Source organism: Theropithecus gelada, chromosome 20 (genome assembly GCF_003255815.1).
Source record: "Theropithecus gelada isolate Dixy chromosome 20, Tgel_1.0, whole genome shotgun sequence".
Taxonomy (NCBI): Eukaryota; Metazoa; Chordata; class Mammalia; order Primates; family Cercopithecidae; genus Theropithecus; species Theropithecus gelada.
This window is the reverse complement of record NC_037688.1, coordinates 13,048,486-13,066,491: the sequence shown is the minus strand read 5'-3', so window position 1 is coordinate 13,066,491 and position 18,006 is coordinate 13,048,486. Positions and strand designations below refer to the sequence as shown.

General features: G+C 48.7%; 1 protein-coding gene across 2 annotated transcripts; it reads right to left on the bottom strand.

Moving 5' to 3' along the window:
* Positions 1–3,465: 3,465 nt before the first annotated feature.
* On the bottom strand, positions 3,466–10,429 carry IRX6 (iroquois homeobox 6). Of its 2 annotated transcripts, none has more exons than XM_025370818.1 (6): positions 9,057–10,429; positions 7,601–7,858; positions 6,824–6,933; positions 6,336–6,643; positions 4,906–5,517; positions 3,466–3,928 (listed from the first exon to the last, which is right to left on the bottom strand). In XM_025370818.1, exons 1-6 carry the CDS (start codon positions 9,099–9,101, stop codon positions 3,921–3,923), a joined length of 1,341 nt encoding a protein of 446 aa, XP_025226603.1. In that variant the 5' UTR covers positions 9,102–10,429; the 3' UTR covers positions 3,466–3,920. The 2 variants fall into 2 exon arrangements, with proteins under 2 accessions (XP_025226603.1, XP_025226604.1); XM_025370819.1 differs by having other exon boundaries at positions 3,466–3,925; positions 9,057–10,423.
* Between the last annotated feature and the right edge of the window lie 7,577 nt (positions 10,430–18,006).

Below are 18,006 nucleotides of genomic sequence, written 5' to 3'. Positions count from 1 at the left end.
TCAGAGAGTGTGTCCCCGGGAAATATGGGCAATGGCATAGGTAGAGATGTTCTTGGTCAGGATGCAGGGGTGGATTCAAGAGGTACCACAAGTTTTTTCCCATTGGACATTTTGGAGAGGGAAGGAGGGCAACCTAGGAGTCCAGAGAATGAAATAATAGACTCTAGACATTTAGAGTCTCAGAAATAGATGGTCTGCTTAATAATTAAATAAAGAAATCTTAAAATAATAGAATGCATTTGTAGTAGAACTTTGTGGTTAAAGAATCAGTCTTGCATAGAGTCTGCCTTTTTACTTGGTAGCTGGATAACTGACATTGAGTTATTTAACCTCTCTGAGCCTGTTTCCTCATTCATTAGTGGGGCATACTGTTAGGTGTGATATAGTATATCTTCTGACTATTGTAACATATGAGTCAGCACATTTAAAAGACCTGGTGCAAGAGACTAAATGTGTGTGTCCTCCCAAAGTGTATATGTTGAAATCTAATCTGCAGTGTGATGGTATCTGGAGCTGAGGACTTTGGGAGATAATTAGGTCATGAACTTGAAGCCTTCCCGAATGGGATTAGTGACCTTATAAAAGAGACTTCAGAGGGTTCTCTTACCCCTTCCATGACGTGATGATGCAGTACGGTGCTATCTATGACCCAGGAAGCAGACCCTCACCAGATGCGGAACCTGCTGGCACCTTGGGCTTCTCAGCCTCCAGAAATGTAAGCAACACTTTCCTGTTTTTTTATGAGTCACCCAGTTTATGGTACTCTGTAAAATAGCAGTCCAAACAGACTAAGACACATGACATTGAGTCTGGCACATGGTAAAGGCTCTAGAAGTTCTTATTGTCATTAACAGGATCATAGAATCTTAAAACTAGAAGTGACCACAGAGATCATCTAGTGAATCCAATGTCCATCTAGCGACACTAGCAGGAAATAAATAAATAAAGGCAGGCACTGGGTGTGCTGGGGGTTGGGGGGGCTCCCTTGGGTGGCTTCTCGTCTTTTCCAGAGAGCCTAGCCTCTGGTTGCTGCCCAGCTGAGGGAAGGGCCACTTTAGCCATAGAAGGAGTTTGGAGGTCCAGTTTGTATACATCCTACAAACCTGAGAACCTCAACTTTCTGCATTTACCAACATTTACTTTGCAGAGGTCACAGTCCAGCTGTCTGTGGGCACCAGCAGTCTCAGCCGAAGAGAACAGGGCTGCAGCCTCCCTCCCCTTGCTCTGGTGTTTAATCAAGACAGTATTCAAAATATGATTCTGGGAGATTATATTGGGAGATTTGCAGGAGGCTCTCAGGGGGGCAGAGATGGTGGGAACAGATTGCCACTGGGGACTTGAGGCTGGGATAATCACAGGCTCAGACGTGCCATTCTCAGGCCCTTCTCCTGGACCCCGGGAGCTCACCATCAGCTCTGGAGGAGACACTGAGCAGCAGGATGGAGAACTAGATCATCCCTGTATTTTACAGTGGCACAACTTGGAGGGGAAGGGGCTTGTCCAAGCCACAAAACAAGGCGGTAACACAATTGAGAAGGTAAAGCAGGTTTCTGGGATCCCAGACTGCCCTTCAGTCCCTCTCACACCCCACTGTCTCCAGCCAACTAGGACCAGATCTTTGAGATAAGCTTAGGCTGCAGGCTCCTGCTTTGGGCTGGGGAAGGCAGGGAGAGGCTAGGCCACCTAGGCAAGAGATGTTTCTTGCAGCTAGAGAGACAACCTCCTGGGGCCCTGGGTGGTGAAGTAGGGCAACTCAGGAAGGCTTCCTTTCCCAAGATTGAAGCTGAACTGCTGGAGGCGGTGTGCGGGTGAGATTCCCCCTAACCCCGACCCTCTGGGTCCTAGACCCTGCTCAGCCACATGAACTGAGTTTAGTGGGGTCCCTTCTCCAATCTGGTCTTCAGCTTCCCATCTCCAAGTGTTGACTCTCTGATTCTAAGGATCACTCTCCCCTCCACGAAATGGCTCTCTAGGGCCCTACTCTCAACTGGAAGCCCTAGGACGCCTCTGCCGCCTCTGCAGTTTCCGGAGGGGTCTACCTGGCCCCCCAGTAGGGGGTGGGGTCGAGAGTGCCTTGAAAGAAACCTCCAGCTAATGCTCTTTATTACAAGCTTTAATCCCGCAAAGCCGACTGGAAATAATGTTTATCTTTTCGCAGTTTAATTTTCCGGACCCTAAGCCGCGGGTCAGCGAGGGCGACTGAAGGTCCCTGGGGAGGTTGGGGGTGGGAGCAGCTGTTGCCCAGGAACAAAACGAAAGCAAAGAGGGGTCTCCCATAGGAAGCGTGGGCGGGTGTTTCAGCGGGCGAGCCAGAACCGAAAAGGGACTTTGACCCGGGCGGAAAGCTGGAGTTGGTCTCCACCACGGACCGCTGTGACCCTGAGCTGGTCACCCGCTCTCCCGTTTGGGCTTAACCTTCTCATCTGATGAGGAGGTTTGCAGTTTTTGTAACTCATGGTCTCTAAAGTCCCTTCCGACAGCAAAGCGGTCTCTTCCATAGAGAAGAAGGGCTAGGAGTTGGCGCGCTGCTTCGACTTCTCTAGCATTTCCAACCTCCACATTTCCCCTCATCGTCCTCCAAAGGTCTTCAATTCTCCTGCGCAGGAGAAGAACTCTGCTCGCCTGGATTTCAGTGACTTATAACCTGGCATCCGCGCTGGTCTGGAAGGCCTGGCCTGGCCGGACCCGGCGCTGGAGACGCAGCTCCCCAGGGATCCAGGCCTTGGGCGCACACCCCACTGCCTTTCCTCCTGCCTTCCCGCCCCATCTGCTCTTCGGAGCTCCCCTCTAGGGCACTGTCCCGGGTCCCTGCTTCCCTGCTAGCAGCGGTGCGCTCTTTCCCTGGCTAAAGCCAAAGTCACTAGACCCGGGACACGAACGCAGGCAGCCTCCCAGAGTCAGCATTGCGCGGGCGTCTTTACATCTCTTACCCCCAACCCCGCCGCTCGACACTCCTAGCAAGGGGGACAAAGACCCCTTCCCTGCCCGTCAGTTCCCATTGGTTGGCCTGTACCGGAAGTGTTTGCTGACACTTTTGATAAAACGGGAAGAATCCCCCCTCTCGCCTCACACCGACCCTGAAAGCTGCCTGACCTCGCCATTAGGTTCAGTTCGATCGGAGGAGCGCGGTCCTCATCACCCCTCCCCCCAGCAAACTTACAACCCAAGGACGAACCCGGAAACAGATGCAGTTTCCAGATAAACATCCTGACAAGTCCCACCACTTCCCATGCGCATGACCCGCGAGGTGGTCAGCTTGGCTCCACGGATTGGTCACGCAGCGGTTAGTCCGCTGAGCTGCAGTCGCCACGACCTTATCGGTTACCTTGTCAGTTTCTTTCCCAGCTACTAAAGGAACTGAGGTATGCAGCCCACGCCGCGCTGTCGCAAGAACCCCTGGCCGCAATGCATGTTTGCCTGCACCCCGATCTCTCCAAGCACCCCTGGCAAAGATAGGCCACACAGCATGGGTTTGGACTGATTATTTTTAAGGACACAAGGGGTTGGGAGGGGGAGAAGATGCACAGGGTCCTTAGTAGCCGGGTCTGCGATGAAGTTACAAAGTGAGGGGGCGTGGTGGAAGTGAGAGACAGGGGTGAGCAGGAGAGGAAGCCTTGTTGAATCCAGAGGAGGAAGAGACTTGGTAGAGTCGTTGGGTGGGGCAGACTCGCCCAGCCTCCCACTCGGCCTTCCCCAAGGTGCCCTGCCATCTCCTCCGTGGGGTCGGCTAAGGTACAATTCTGCCCACCAACCCAGCTCTGCGTGCAAGGACAGCTGCTAGGAGGGTTTCTGTGTGTCTGTCTCTTGGGCAAAATGAGAGCTCCTGGTCCCTGGCAAGGTCTAGCAGCTTCTTAACCTGGAGATGAATTCGAAACGTGGGGCCCATTTCCAAGATTCTTTCGCAAATCGCAGCCGTTGCGCTAACCTGCTGAGAGAGGAAAGGTTGATTAAAACCCAAAGGCCGCTTAGTGGCAATTCTTAGGAAACCTCTGGGTCAGCCATGTCTCTTCTGAAGGCAAGCAAAGGGTCTAGAGGCAATTAGCTTGCCAGAGGTAATGTTTGGATCCGTTGTGTAAATTCAAATAACAGTGTAACCCACTTTTCTAAGCCAGCAGCTAATCCTGAGAGAAATTACTACAAAGAGAGGAATCTGACAGTAATTGCTGGAGGCTGCCTCATGCTTGGGGAATGTCCCTTTGTGGGGTGAAATTCCCTTCCACCAGGTCCTTAACACAGTGAAAAAACCAGCCAGCATAAGGGGACACTGATAGGCAGTCACTGGCCTGCCTGGGGATGAGCCCTTGGTAGAGTGCTCTCCAGGGACAACACCAATCTAGGGCCTGAAGCTGTTGACCGCAGGGGCAACTTCCCAGGGGTTTTGGTGGGACACAGAGAGAGCTGCAAGCTGGACTTAAGCACTGAGGTTAAATCTATGGTGTGCCTCTGGCCCACAATCTTAGACTTCTCCAAAAGCCCTGGTGCTTGCCCAACCCTAGTAAACTCTCTGAGCAGCACAGCAGGGGACCAGCCAGTCTCCTCTGAAGGGCAGGCAGGGGACAAGGGCGATTGTGCTAGAGGGGCATGGTGATGCACACCTGCTGAATTTGGCAGTACACTGGACCACGAATGCAGAGATCCTGGTTGTCCATCTCTCGAACGGATTTCTAAGTGATTCTAGGTAAATTACAGTCTCCCTGTGAGCTTATTATTATTTGGCTTTAAAGTAAGGGAGTACTAGAACTTATCTCTACGCTTCCGTCTGAAAGAGTGCTGTGAAGCAATCTCCCGTCAGGTCTGTGGCAGACCTGGGCAGACGGGAATGGCAGAGGGTGTGCAATTGCCGGGCAGGGCGGTGGGTGGGTGTCTTTTGCATAGATACTCCCAGCGCCGTTGGGGGCCCACTACCTTCTGCTCCAGACGGGTACTGGCACTGCACTACAGGCTCGCTCCTCCGCGGGCACGGCGCACAGTTCAGCGGTAGTCCCTGCAGGGCAAACCTGGGGTTTCCAAAGGCTTTGGCTATGCAGGAAGACTCGTCGCACGCGGAGTCTCTGGGGACTGAGAGTCGCCGGGCAGAGGCAGGAGGCTGTCCGGGAATCATATGGCACTCAGGACTTCGTGGCCTAGGCCGGGTTGGGGGTGCACTTTCGACAGCGCTGGCTGCCGCGGTGTGAGCCAGAGACCAGATGCGCGGTTTCTCCACGCATGGGTAGTGCATGGTCAACCTAGGGCCGCCTGTCTCCGCCGCGAGGAAGTCAGCTTCTTCCGATCCGGAGGGCTCACTGAAGCAGAAGCGGGGCGCGGCCAGGCCGCACTCCCTGCGCTCCAATCGGCCCTGTCGAGCTGCAGCGCAGGGCCCAGGCAGCGACTGCGCGCCCTTTCGGAACTCCGTCAGCCTGTCTGCAGCTGTGGCCACTACCTCCTCGTCTTCAGCTTCCTCCTCCTCCTCCTCCTCTTCCTCCAGGTCTTCTAGGTCACTCAGCCGGAGCCCCCGGGCCTCCTGGCTAGCAGTAACTTCTGCAGGAAATCAAGACCGAGTGAGAAAAGCCCCAGGGCCCAAGGGAAATCGGAGGAATGCCCATCCCTGAGAAGCTTTTAGCAAGAAGCGCCCTGCATTCAGGGCATCCGCGGTGTCATTCACCAGACCTGCCGTACCACCCCTTGCATTTGCCCCAGGGTTGTTGGCCACCTGTCCCTGGGAAAGAATTCCTGCCCCAGCCCTGCCCCCACCCTTTAGCGGACTCCTCCTCTCGCGAGCCCCGCCAAGCCAAGGAAATGCCACGTGGTGCTGCCTGAGTTCTGGATCTCAGTTTCTCAATTGTGAAAAACCAGGGGGCAGTTTTTCCTCCATTTCAATATTTACAAGTGACTGCTGTTATATCATTTAATTCAGCAAATATTTACTGAGCGCTAACTATCTGGCGGCCATCATTTAGGTATTAGGTGTGTAGGGCATAGGGCAGTGAGTGAGGCTTCTGCTGGAGCTGGCATTCTAGAGAGGGTAGTTGGCTATGTAAACTTTCTCACAGTGACAAGTATGGCAAAGGAAATCCAAACAGGCTGGCAGAACAGAAAATAACTGGGAAGCTATTTTGGCTTGGATGAGTCAGGAAGAACTTTAGGAGGTAACATTTTGATGTCAAGAAGAAGCCGGTTGTGTAGAGATTTACAGGTAGAAAGCAGTGCACAGGCTAATGCTCTGAGACACGCAGGGAGGTGCAAGGGTAAGTCTGAGGACCTTCCAGAAAATCTACCCTACAGGGCAGCTTTTGAAAGACCAAACTGCTTGAGGGCTTGTAAAACCCTTAAGGTGGAGTGGTGAATGTTTTCAGTACCTTTGGTGTCAGCGTTTAGGCAGCCTAGCGAGTCCTCCTCTCCTCCCTCTGCCTTCCTCTCCTCCCCACCTTTGTTCTTGGGTGCCCACGTCATTTTGTTCTCTTTCTTGAGGCGCCGGCGTGCGTTGGCAAACCAGGTGGACACCTGGGTGAGGGTCATCTTGGTGATGATGGCCAGCATGATCTTCTCACCCTTAGTGGGGTAGGGGTTTTTGCGGTGCTCATTAAGCCAGGCCTTGAGTGTGCTGGTGGTCTCCCGGGTGGCATTCTTTCGGCGACCAGCACCACTCAATTCCACTGCGCCATACCTGTGGGGGAGAACCTGGCTCACATTCTAGAAGGGGAACAAGGAACTGCAGGCAGAGGGCAGTCTGTGGCCTGGAAGTGTGGTTCAGCTCCCTCCTTCTCCCCTGCCCCCATCCACCCTACCTTGGCAGTAGGGGAGGAAAGCCTCCCAGTGCCAGTCACCAAGGCCCTTCACTCCTTACCGTTCATATTGGTACTGCCCCAGAGTCCGCTCATAGGGATAATAGGCTCCTGGTTGTGCCAGGCTGGGTGTAAAACTCCCTGCAGCCTCCTTAAATTCATACTGTGGATTCTGGAGGGAGAGGAAAAGAGAATTCAGGACTACAGTTGGGGAGGGGGCACATGGGGTAGTAGCTAAGGGTCTGGTTCAAATCCCAGTATGGCCACTGGTACTGGTCGTGTGATCTTGGGCACAGTTGCTTAACCACTCTGTGCCTCAATTTCTTCCTTGGTGAAATGGGCATAATAGTACTGATAGGTTATTGAAGAAGACCATGCTAGCAGAATGCTTGGCAGAATCCCTGGTGCAGAATAAGCAGTAGTTAAATATTAGCTGCTGTTATTACTGTATCACTTACCCCTCCCCCTCCTCTCCACACACAACACACACCAGCTGGGGCATTTCCTGCTTTACTCTTCTTCAGGAGCTTTTCTCTGACCCTTTGTATCCCTGTGACATTGGGTAAAGTATTTGAATCCCTGTGCACCTCTATTTCCTCATTCATAAATTGAGATTAATGATTACTTGCCTACCTCACAGAATTAATAGAAGTATAAGTGTTTTCTAAACAGTATGAAGTTCAAGTTCTGCAAACTGTAATGTACTGTATTTTTTTGTCCTCCTTATACACAGTCCTAACCATTTCCTTTCCTCAGGAGGTGTGGGTCTTTCCTTGACTTTCTCTGGATTTCACCTGTCTCTACCGCTCACGCCCCAGGGACTCCACCCCTATACTCACCAGTGCCCCATACAGTGTGGGGGGCTCCGGGCTATAGGGCAGGTAGCCAGGGTAGCTCTGGGCAGCTGCAGCGGCCGTGTAGGGGGCTCCATAGATGCCCAAGGTGGTGCCCAGCTCTGGTCGTGCACTGCCCAGCAGTCGACTATCGTAGGGTGCACAGCAGAGAGCGGGCGCTGGGGTGGAGCCTGATGCTACATCTGAGACTGAGCGTGGGGTAGATTCGCAGCATGTGGTGCTGGAACTTGCCGACACCAGAAACTACAGGGGCAAGAAAGAGGGCACTGGAGGTCAGAGACCCCTGCCTCCGGCTGGCGGGAGCTAGAAGCAAAGAGGGTGAAATCAGATTGCTCCTTCATTCATTCCTTCATTATGCATTAACTAAATGCCACCCGGGCTGAGCATTCTGTTAGGTGCTGGGACGGGAATTATAAAAGGCATTTTAACCAAAATACCCTTATAGATGCGCCTATGCCAGTGCTAAGGCCCCAGAGCCCCAGGAGGCCGGGAAAATGTGAATATTCTGAAACTGGAATTAAAGACACCAAACCCTCAGGCCCCTTCCCTACCCTCCTCACAGGATCCTACATAGGCAGAGCTAGAAGGTGGCCTTAGAGACCATTATTAACGTCTCATTCCTGCTCCCCATTTTATAGATTGGGAGTGGAGGATCAGAGAGAGTGTGAGATTTGTCTAAGATCACACAGCAGGTCAAAGGTCGAGCCAGCACTAGACAACAGGAAAATACACTCAGAACTCTAGAGAAAAGCTGCAGAACAGTGGAGGGGGTGTCCGCAGAACTTTTCCAGGAAACCCTTGCCAATGCACAACATCCACTTTGGTTTGGAAAATCGAGGGAGCCGGAGAGCTTAGGCCCGCCCAAGGAAGGGGTAAGAGAAGAGTCCAGGTCAACAAATGAACAACAATATGGCGAGATGGACAGCGTCGTAGCCTACAAGTCCTTCCTTGTTTCTTTCTTTCCTTCCTTCCTTCCTTCCCTCCCTCCCTCCTTCCTTCCTTCCTTCCTTCCTTCCTTCCTTCCTTCCTTCCTTCCTTCCTTCCTTCCTTCCTTCCTTCTTTCCTTCCTTCCTTCTTTTCTCTCTGTCTCTCTCTCTCTCTCCCTTTTTCTTTCTTTCTCTTTAAGACACTCCCGGCCACCTGAGACTTCTGTATAGGAGGAGGCCTGACTGGGAGATCCCTGTGATCCCACCCACCTCACTGAGCGCATGGTCAGAGTGTCCGTGTTTCAGGTCACAGGATTTTCCAGGGTGCACTCCGGGGTGAAACGTTCTCATTTAGGGATTGGGGATGTCAGAGGAGGCTGTGACACATTACCCTGGTCCTTGCTCCTTCGGGCTTCCCGCAGGACACAAGAGGAGGAAGATCAGAGACAGGCGCCGGGCACTAGGCACTCCCTCCACCCAATCTGTCCCCTGTCCCCCATAGAGGCGCCTCTTACCTGGGAAGCGCCGCTGTACGGGTGTCCAAAGTGCGGGAAGGACATGGTGGCTGTCCCTGGCCCGCCTTTCTCTTCCCTTTCGAGTTCCCGTCTCAGCCCAACTGTTCGGCGCTCCCAGCAGCGCGGCGTCTCAGTTCCTTACACCGTGGCGGGTGCCCAGCGCCGGTTCCTCCGCCTGGTTGGCCCGAGTGGAGGCAGAGCCAAGGGCAGCCCGGCTGCCGAGCCCTGCGCTCCAGAAGGCGCCCCTCCGGCCCGTGGGGTCCGGAAGACAGAAGGGCCCATGGATGGGCAGGGAAAGGAAGAAGATGTTGGTTCCCAAAGGCGCGTGGTGGCGAGGTGAGGTGCAGCGCGGCGCGGGGCTGTGAGGCTCCGGAGGTGTCCCAGTCCAAGGTGGCCAGAGGCTCAATGTGACGTCACGGTAATCCTGAGCCGCCAGACGGGACCCCGGGCCCCGGGGCCCCGGGCCACTAAGCGTGCCAAGCGCAGCCAGCCCGTGCGCGCGCGCGCACTCTCACCCACACTCACACTTGCTCCGGGAGGTTTGTGCAGCTGGCGAGGAACGTCAAAGACCCTGACCCTCTCTGCTCGGCGCTGAATCCTACCCCTTTTCGCCAGGAGCTCAGGCGCGCGCGCGCACACACACAACCTCTCCAAATTACCCGGGAGAAGTAGGAGAAACGCCTCCCTCTGAGCCGCGCAGGCCCCTGGCGCAGCGCGCTCACCTCCTCCCCTGCGGCCCGGAGGAGGCGAGAGGCAACCGGGGCGGCGAGGGAGGAGAGAATACAAAAGAAGAGACAGGAGAAAAGTGGGGGAGAAAGGCAAGAGGGAGAAGGAGGAGGGGAGAGGGGAGACATGAGTCTGAGTGAATAGAGGCGCGCGGGGGAGGGGGAAGGAGCTGGGGTGGGCGAAGGCTGGGCGGAGGCTGAGCACTGGCAGGTGGAGGAGAGCAGAGGCCCGGGGGAGAAGCCTCCAGCCCGGCTCCTCCGCCCCTGCGCTGAAGGAAAGTTTTTTCACGCCACAGGCCCGGCTCTCGTTGGAACAGCTCCGGGCAGCGTCGGTGGATCCCACTGGCCCGCCCATCTTTGTCCTCGGGGATCTGGTTCCCCGCCTCAGCCTCCCCAGGACTTGGACTAGATTCCGACTCTCCAAGCCCTGGCCTTGCCAGGCCTTGACCTTGGGACTTCTCTGCAGCTGCCTGGTCCTCGAGTAGGCCGGATAGCGCCCCCTCGAGGCCGAGGCTCAGGATCCCTCAGATTCGGTCGGGAAACTGGCCGGGTCCGATGCCTGGTATCCGCAGGCTGCTTGCTAAGATCCCTGGGCATCTCTTCCGAAGGCAAGGCTTGGCTGCCTCGCGCGCGCCGCCCGCAGTGGCCGCGGGGCAGCCAGGGAGGCTGAAGAAGGCGCCCGGTCCGGGCTGCAGCCCCTGCGCTCCGCTGGGGGTGGCGCTGGAGAGCCGCAGTGGAGCGCTCCGGGAGGGTGGCCCATTCCCTGCGCTCCTCCTGGACGCCCGGCTGGGCCCAGCGGTCAGACCACCTCCTCACTCCATCCCAGGGATCTTCAAAGGGACACTGATGGGTGGGCGGTGGCGGGGGCGGGGGGAGGCTCGTTGGTATCCAGGAGGTGGCTGCCTCCTCCAGGCCTAGTCCCCAGACAGGGCACCTCCAGTTTGCGAGCACTGTAGACTGCACATCTGAAGGCTCAATACTCAGGTCACAGCTGCCCTTCTGAGAGCCTCCAACCCGCGACGTCTAGGGGCGAAAAGGGACTGTCGCTCTGGTAGGGGAAGGTCTTCGGTGGGCACTGCAGGGATCCAGTGGGATTTGCAGGCCAGAAACCTCAGAAAGCCTTGCTTTTCACTTAACGGGGTCACCGCGCTTTATACTTTTAAAATGCTCTCCCAGGACCTTGCTGCAACTCCTCCGAGGAGCCATAGGGGTTGGTTCAAGGGCCCAGTTTTATTTTCTAGTTGAAACGCGAGAGCCTGTGGCCCAGAAGATAGCAACGGCTCTGGGTTCTTGCATGAGGTGGCGCAAGGTCTGGGGCCCTGGACGGGGCATGCCTCAACTCCCAGTTTGCCACTAGCACCTTACAGAGGGAACTGGTCACTGGGAGCCACTGATCTCTTTGGCATGACATCTCTAGCTCTCCACACCCTGTTTTAAAAACACATTCTGTAGAATGCTCAAGGAGCTTAAAGAAGCCACAAACCAGAGACTCCTCTGCTTAAGAGATTATTAACATGAGGACAAGCTCCATTCTAAATACTAACAAACACAGCTGCTGCTGCTGCTGCTGATGCTGTTACCTTGGAGAAACCTTGCATTCATCCCGGGAAACTCCTAGTTAGAAAAAGAATTATAGTCCTCACCAGATTGACTTAGTGATAAAAATTCACAGTAATAGATAGATCCCTTGATTTTTCAAAATGCACTTTGGAACTATCCACACATTTGCAGCTTGGATACATCTAGGCTATTTTTTTAAAGTAAGAATTGAAGAGTATTCATTAAATTCATCCCTTGGGGAAGATTACTGCTAATTAATTAATTGCAAACATTTCCAGAGGGAAGGTATGTCAATTGTAAAGTAATAAAATTAGATAGTCGAAATACTGACTCAGCAACTTCGATTGCCCATTTGTTCCTAAGCAGAGTTTTTTTAAATTTTATGACAGAAAAATGGGGCTGGTGGTGGAGAAAAAGCATTAGTCCTGTCCCTTGGCGATATGGTTGCAAAGGAGAAACTACCATATAGGAATTATTGATTTTTAGCTGATTTATAAGACTTCTGTTGTATCAATGCTGTGTGCAGGGCCTCCAGGCCTACTTCTTGTCTTTGCTCTCTAGGATTTGAGAAAGGTAACACAATTTTTAAAAAGAAAAGAGGATGTTGAGGAACAGTGGGGAAGGAAATTGGGAGGTAGGACTATGAAGATATCTGGTCATTTTTCTTCTTCTGGAAAGAAACAAAAACAAACAAAAGAGCAGGTTTTATGTTAAGACACCTTTTCTATTGTCTTCAAAGTTGCTTGATGGTTTTTTGTGGCTTCTATCAGAATGCTTCCCAGGGAGCAAGGCCTGCCATGTCTCCTCTGGCTTCCCAGCCTTGCAAGACCTTGATTTAATATTTCCTTTCCAGAGAGAGGCTGCATCCATGGTAAACCTCCCCTGTTTTGCTGACATTTGATTGTTACCACCTTGAGCATTTAACGGGGTTTCCTAAAAATAGTTTTTATGAAATGTGCCTATTCTTCTTGTTATTTTGGGACCCTTGTAACAAAACAACGTCAGTGGGTTAAGCCAATATCAACCTCTGTCTGGCAGAAACCTCAGGTGAGAAGATGTCTGTTTCTTGGAAAGTCTGATTGAGGGGAAGCTGCAGTGGAATTTGCTTTTGTCCTCCTGATGGTTCACAGATTCCCACTTCAGCAGCCCGAGCTTCTCCACCCTGGCAGCTTTTCATTGCTTTGTTCAGCGCTGATTAATTTACTTTCGGAGAAAAAGCCCCAATTGTATATGTGTACACATAGAATTTTATTGAAGCAAGTAAATAAATCCATCAAATATAGACCCTCCCAGTTATATTTAAGGGAGTCATTCCACCTAAAGTATTTTAAACAAATGATAGAGATTCTTTTGTTGTACTGTGCAACATGCCTGATAGTTCCTCTAGCTGCTCATTAAAACAAATATGAAACAAATTAAACAATCAAAAGCCTATCTGCACCAGAGAGTACTAATCCGCATTGTTTATTTGAAGCTCTTATTGCTTTGCTTCAAATGCACTGAAGTTCCTGAGCAGGCAGAGTAAAGGATGTATGTTTCACAATAAGCTTGCATGCAGGTACCACAAAAGACAAACAATAAAAGAGGGAAAACAAACTGTATTTCATTATTTTTGGTTAAAAATGTCTACGATTTTCTCATGATTTATAAAGACAGCAGATTTTACAGGGGGAAATATAACAATCTGGAAATGCCCCAAATCAACTTCAAATGCCTCAAATCCCAGATGGAATGAGTGAGTACATGAATATAATAACAGAGTTGAAAATGTGCTAAATTATATTTTTTAAGTATGGATTTTTTAGTGACTGTTTTTGAACTGAGAAGAATAAAATTTCCTCAAATCTATGCATGAATGAACAAGTGCATCTGGACAGATGCATCTATAATTTATACTGATCAGTCACTGCAGGTCTCATGGAGTAAAACCGAAATGAACACTAATTGTTTTGACGGAAGTAGTGTGCATAGCATCTGATTGTGAAATGCAGTGAGTCCCTACCTTGCCTGAATACATATTGTCAACAGTAACTCTGGCATCAGGAGGAGAAAATAAAAAGAGAGTAATTCCCAGATGAGAGTGTTGATGTCTCTTGTCAAAAAGGCAGCAAATAGAAAGAATTAACTTCTTCGGGATAAAGTAAAAAATAAGACTGAATGCAGGGGTCTTGGTTTGACAGTATTGTATTTCAGTTTAGAGTTAAAATTAGTAAAGTGTGTTAATAATAATAAAATTCTGTAGCATTTGTAGAGTGCTTGGGAGCTTTCCTAAACACCTCTGCTGTATCTTATTTAAGGCTCATGATAAGGATATTGGAGAGGTGAGAAGCAAGTCTAAGATCACACAGCCAAGTAAGTGGCAAAGGAAGGATCAGACTTCAGACCTCCCGATTCTGGGTCTTTTCACAGAACCATATTTCAAACACCTAGAAAGCCAGGCACAGCCAGGAGATATTGCTAACTCCAGTTGGACTGTGTGAATTCACATACTGTGTGCCATGATGATGCAGTATAATTTAGCAGAAAAAACATCTTAAAGAGATGTCACTGTAAGAAAATTAAGTTCAGGGTCTGTGTGCCCTGTTTTACATGAATCTGTATTATGAAAGAGCTTATGTAGTAATTGGGAGTTTTATAAATTTGGTGTGAATCTTTAATTGAATGGCAAAGAGCGAACAGACCCAGCCATGACTGATATATACATCCAAAAACCAAAATAGCACCCCTCCCTGGCTGAAAAAAACCATCTTAAAAAAAAAAAATCTAAAAGATAGTGTCTCTATTTCTACAATGGTTTAAAAACAATTCCTTGAAATTAGTTATGGACTATTTTCAGGAAGAGGAATTTTTAAAAATCTGGTTTTGGCATCAGTAGGTGGGGAGGTTTGCTGCATTAATTTCAAAGCAGTTTTTATGTATAAAAATTCTTGATTATTTTTATCCTGTGGATGATGGCATCTTTCTAATGAAAAGCTCAAGGCATCTGATGTGTTTTCCAGGAATTAAACTTTTAAGTAAACAACAGATGTATGGATTTGAAAACCAGGGAATAGTTTTTGAAGTCTAAGTCTTTGGAAAAGAAATGCGTGTAAGAAATTAAGACTTTAAAGGAATAACACACAGGGACTCACTGGGATAAGATGCTATGCCCTTCTCTCCCTATGTGATAGGACCTAGAAATGGTCCTTCAGTATACAATTAGGGAGTAGAATCATGGCCTAGACAATCAAGAAAGGGAGCCACAGTGTTGCTGGCTTTGGCTACAGGAGGGGCTCTGTGTTTTTGCAAACAGCCCTCTAACTGAAGCATTGCTAACATGCAGTTTATAAGGATATTTTGTCATTCTTCCCCCTAAAGGATTTCACCACCGTAGACGTGAAGCTTTCAATTAAAACATGAGCAGCTTCCAGCTTTATACATTTTCATCTTATTAGCAGTATTTCCCTAGAATTCTCTTCCTCATGCTTTCCTCCTACTTTTAAAGCTGAGCATTAGAACTGGCCGGGATCGTTCTTCTCTGTGCCACCTGGGGCCCACTACTTTAGGGAAGCTGGGACCATTTGTAATGTCACGTGCTAGCCATAGGTTATTTATAACAAATCTTCACAAATCAATAAAAATATGGAAAGTATATCATTTGTAAAGAAAAAGGAGAGAGAGAGAGAAACACATGAGACATGCCCATTAAGGGCACAGCCATTCTAATACCTGTATGTCTGCTTAGGTCTGCAATTAAAAACATTCTGATAATAAATCTCCTTGCAGTCTCTTTTAATGCTTTTAACTTTCCTGAAGGTTCAAATTGGTATCCCAAAAATGTGCCAGGACTTTCACAAGATATTTTATAGACTCATAAATAAATACGGCAATTAATCTATGCTATATTTCTTTCATATTTGATGACAATTTATTATGGCATTCACCCACTCGGTGCACAAAAACTCTAATGCACTTAAAATCGGATTTCAAACCAAACATTTTATGGGAAAATATAGTATTGATCATCCATTTAAAGACATCATGAGGATAATTCATAACCTGTTGTAAAAAAAAGATCTCATGAGGACCCTACAGATGAGTGGGGTGGTAGAACAGTCTATTCATAAAACCAGAGCTATTGGATCTGTTCCTCTTGTTTTCTTCATCCATCTCTGAGTTTTCCAGCACTGATTACTTTTGCATGTTGCTGTTTTATAAAAAAAATTTCTTCCATGACATTTTTCATAGTGACAGAGGTTGTGGAATTTTACAGTGAGTATTTTCTATTGCAATTTTCTGTTGAAATTCTGACTGCAGAGAGTTTCAGAGGCAATAGAAGATGTTTCTGTTACTTTGGAGTCAAAGCTATTATATGGTCATCATCATCCTTGTTTGCTATTGACAGATTGTGGTGGTTTAAAGCAATCTCACACCCCTAACAGACTATGGTCCTAGAATACTACGAATGCTTGAATATCTTTTGTGCATGTACGGTACGAGGGAGTCATAAGAAAATGAGAGAATACAAAGATGCTAGTCCTTCTCTTCAAGTAGCACACAGACTGTCTGGAAAGAAAGACACACATCATTCATTCAACAGACATTTTTTGAGTGTCTACTAAATGCCAAGCTTGGTTCTAGGAGGTGAGGATTTAGCACTGAATAAAAGCAGGTTCCTGCCCCCAGCAGGCTACAGTTCATTGGTTAAATATTTTCAGATCATCCTGGAATCTCTTACCTAACACCATAATAATTTGGAAAAGGGGCTTAACGTTGATGGAATGCGCAAAAGATTCTAACCACAAGGTTGAGTACTTTTTAATTATGTGTAATTTACCCTTCATTCATCCCTTTACCAAACATTTACTGAGTGCTTGTTATTAAAGAACACTGAGTTAGCAATTGGAGATTTAGTGTCAGCAAGACAAAATATTTGCACCTGTGGACTTTACAATTTAGCTATATTTTCTACCTAAAAAGTGATTATTATTTGTTTCATTTTATAGAAGTTAAAGTCTATGAGAGAGAAACTTGCCCAGTGTAACAGAGCTAGTATTGACAATCTAGGCTTTGAGCTCAAGCTGCTGGCTTCCAAGTCTTCAGAAAATAACACATACCAGATTAAGTGCTTAATTGCCAAGACAATGTGATTTCAAAAATCATGACCTCACCTAACATGTAGTTGATCTGTGCTGCCATGTTCCTTTTACATCACATAGTTGGCTTTCTCTGCCCTTTTATGTCTATGCAATACCAAATATCGGTATGGAAAATGAGAAAGTTGGGGCATTTAAATAGATGTTACAGTCTTCTTGACACCAGTGCCTTTGGACGCTCAGCTGATATTTTACACATTTGCCTTCACTTAACTGCCACAGTTAACATCCAAAAAATGACCATGCAAATACACCTCTCATAAATACTGGATGTTGGGGCTGGAGGAGGGAGTATAGCTAGGTTGGAATTTTGAAACATCAGCATTTCAGTTGCCTGAAATCTTCTCACGTTACCTGTTACATGTGTAACACTTTCATAACTTGCTCTCTGCTACTCTCCCTGTTACTCTGGGGGTTACATGGGGCAGCTTTTCTCACCCCCTTTTCACAGATGAGCAACTGAGGTTCACAAGGGTTAAGCCAGTGGCTCAGGTCACATAACTGATTAGCATAAGAGAAAACCCAACTACCTTTTGGTGTTTGGATTGCTGTCTGTCCTATTATGGACTTAAACACCTTTTTCAAGAAAGCTTAAAGAACTTAAGAAAAGTCTGCTCTTGGAGTTTGACACAGAATTTGGTGGCAGCCCAGCAGCATTTTCCATTTCTGGGAAGGGGGCACCTTGCGTCTTTCATTTAGGTTTGGAGACTGGATTTTCCATCACAGTTTTAATGCCACATGAACTTCTGCTTTCTGGTTGTTCAAGTTTGCTCCAACCACAGGTCCAAAAGAGAAAGAGAGTTTGCAATGTTCATGACAACTACATAGGCACAACGCTAAAGCTGAAGTATTTAATCAATGAGATAAACTCACCAACGAGATCTTGGTGTGGGTCTCTTTGCCTGCATTTCTGAAGCTCTCTGCCCTGAAGCTGACATCTTTTAGAAGTGGGTAGCTAGGTTTCCTCCCAGGCTCATGCTGGGCTGAGTCTGCAGAGATGGAGGCATTGGGAATCATGTCTATCTCATGGCCGGGAGAAAATGGACTTGACAGAGAGCATGAAATACAGGAACGGGATTAGACTGTCAGTGTAGGCCGGAGAACATAAACCATTTCCTGTGTCACTCTTAGGCTCGAGGGCAGACGTAGAGCAGAGGGGAAACCTGCAACTATAATTATAAAATAGAAATTTATACATATAAATAAAGGAAAGGAGGAGAGTGGATATTAGCCACTAAAACTCTTTACATTATAAACACCACAGGGATATGAAAAAGTAGTGTAGGGATTAAGGGCATCTTTTTGCTTTGGGACTAATTTATTACTCTAGATAATGCAGTTAAAGGAAAAAGGGAAAATTGATACTTGGTTGTTTCTCTGTAAAAGTTAAATGTGAATTATGGGAGGGTCCTGCCCTTGGCTGTAAACACGCAATGGTGAAGAATAAGGCAGCCAAGGGTTGAAGAGAGCAAAGCCCTGGTCTGGGAGACAGAACTCTGGAATCTTGCCCTGGCTCTGCCTCTGATTGCC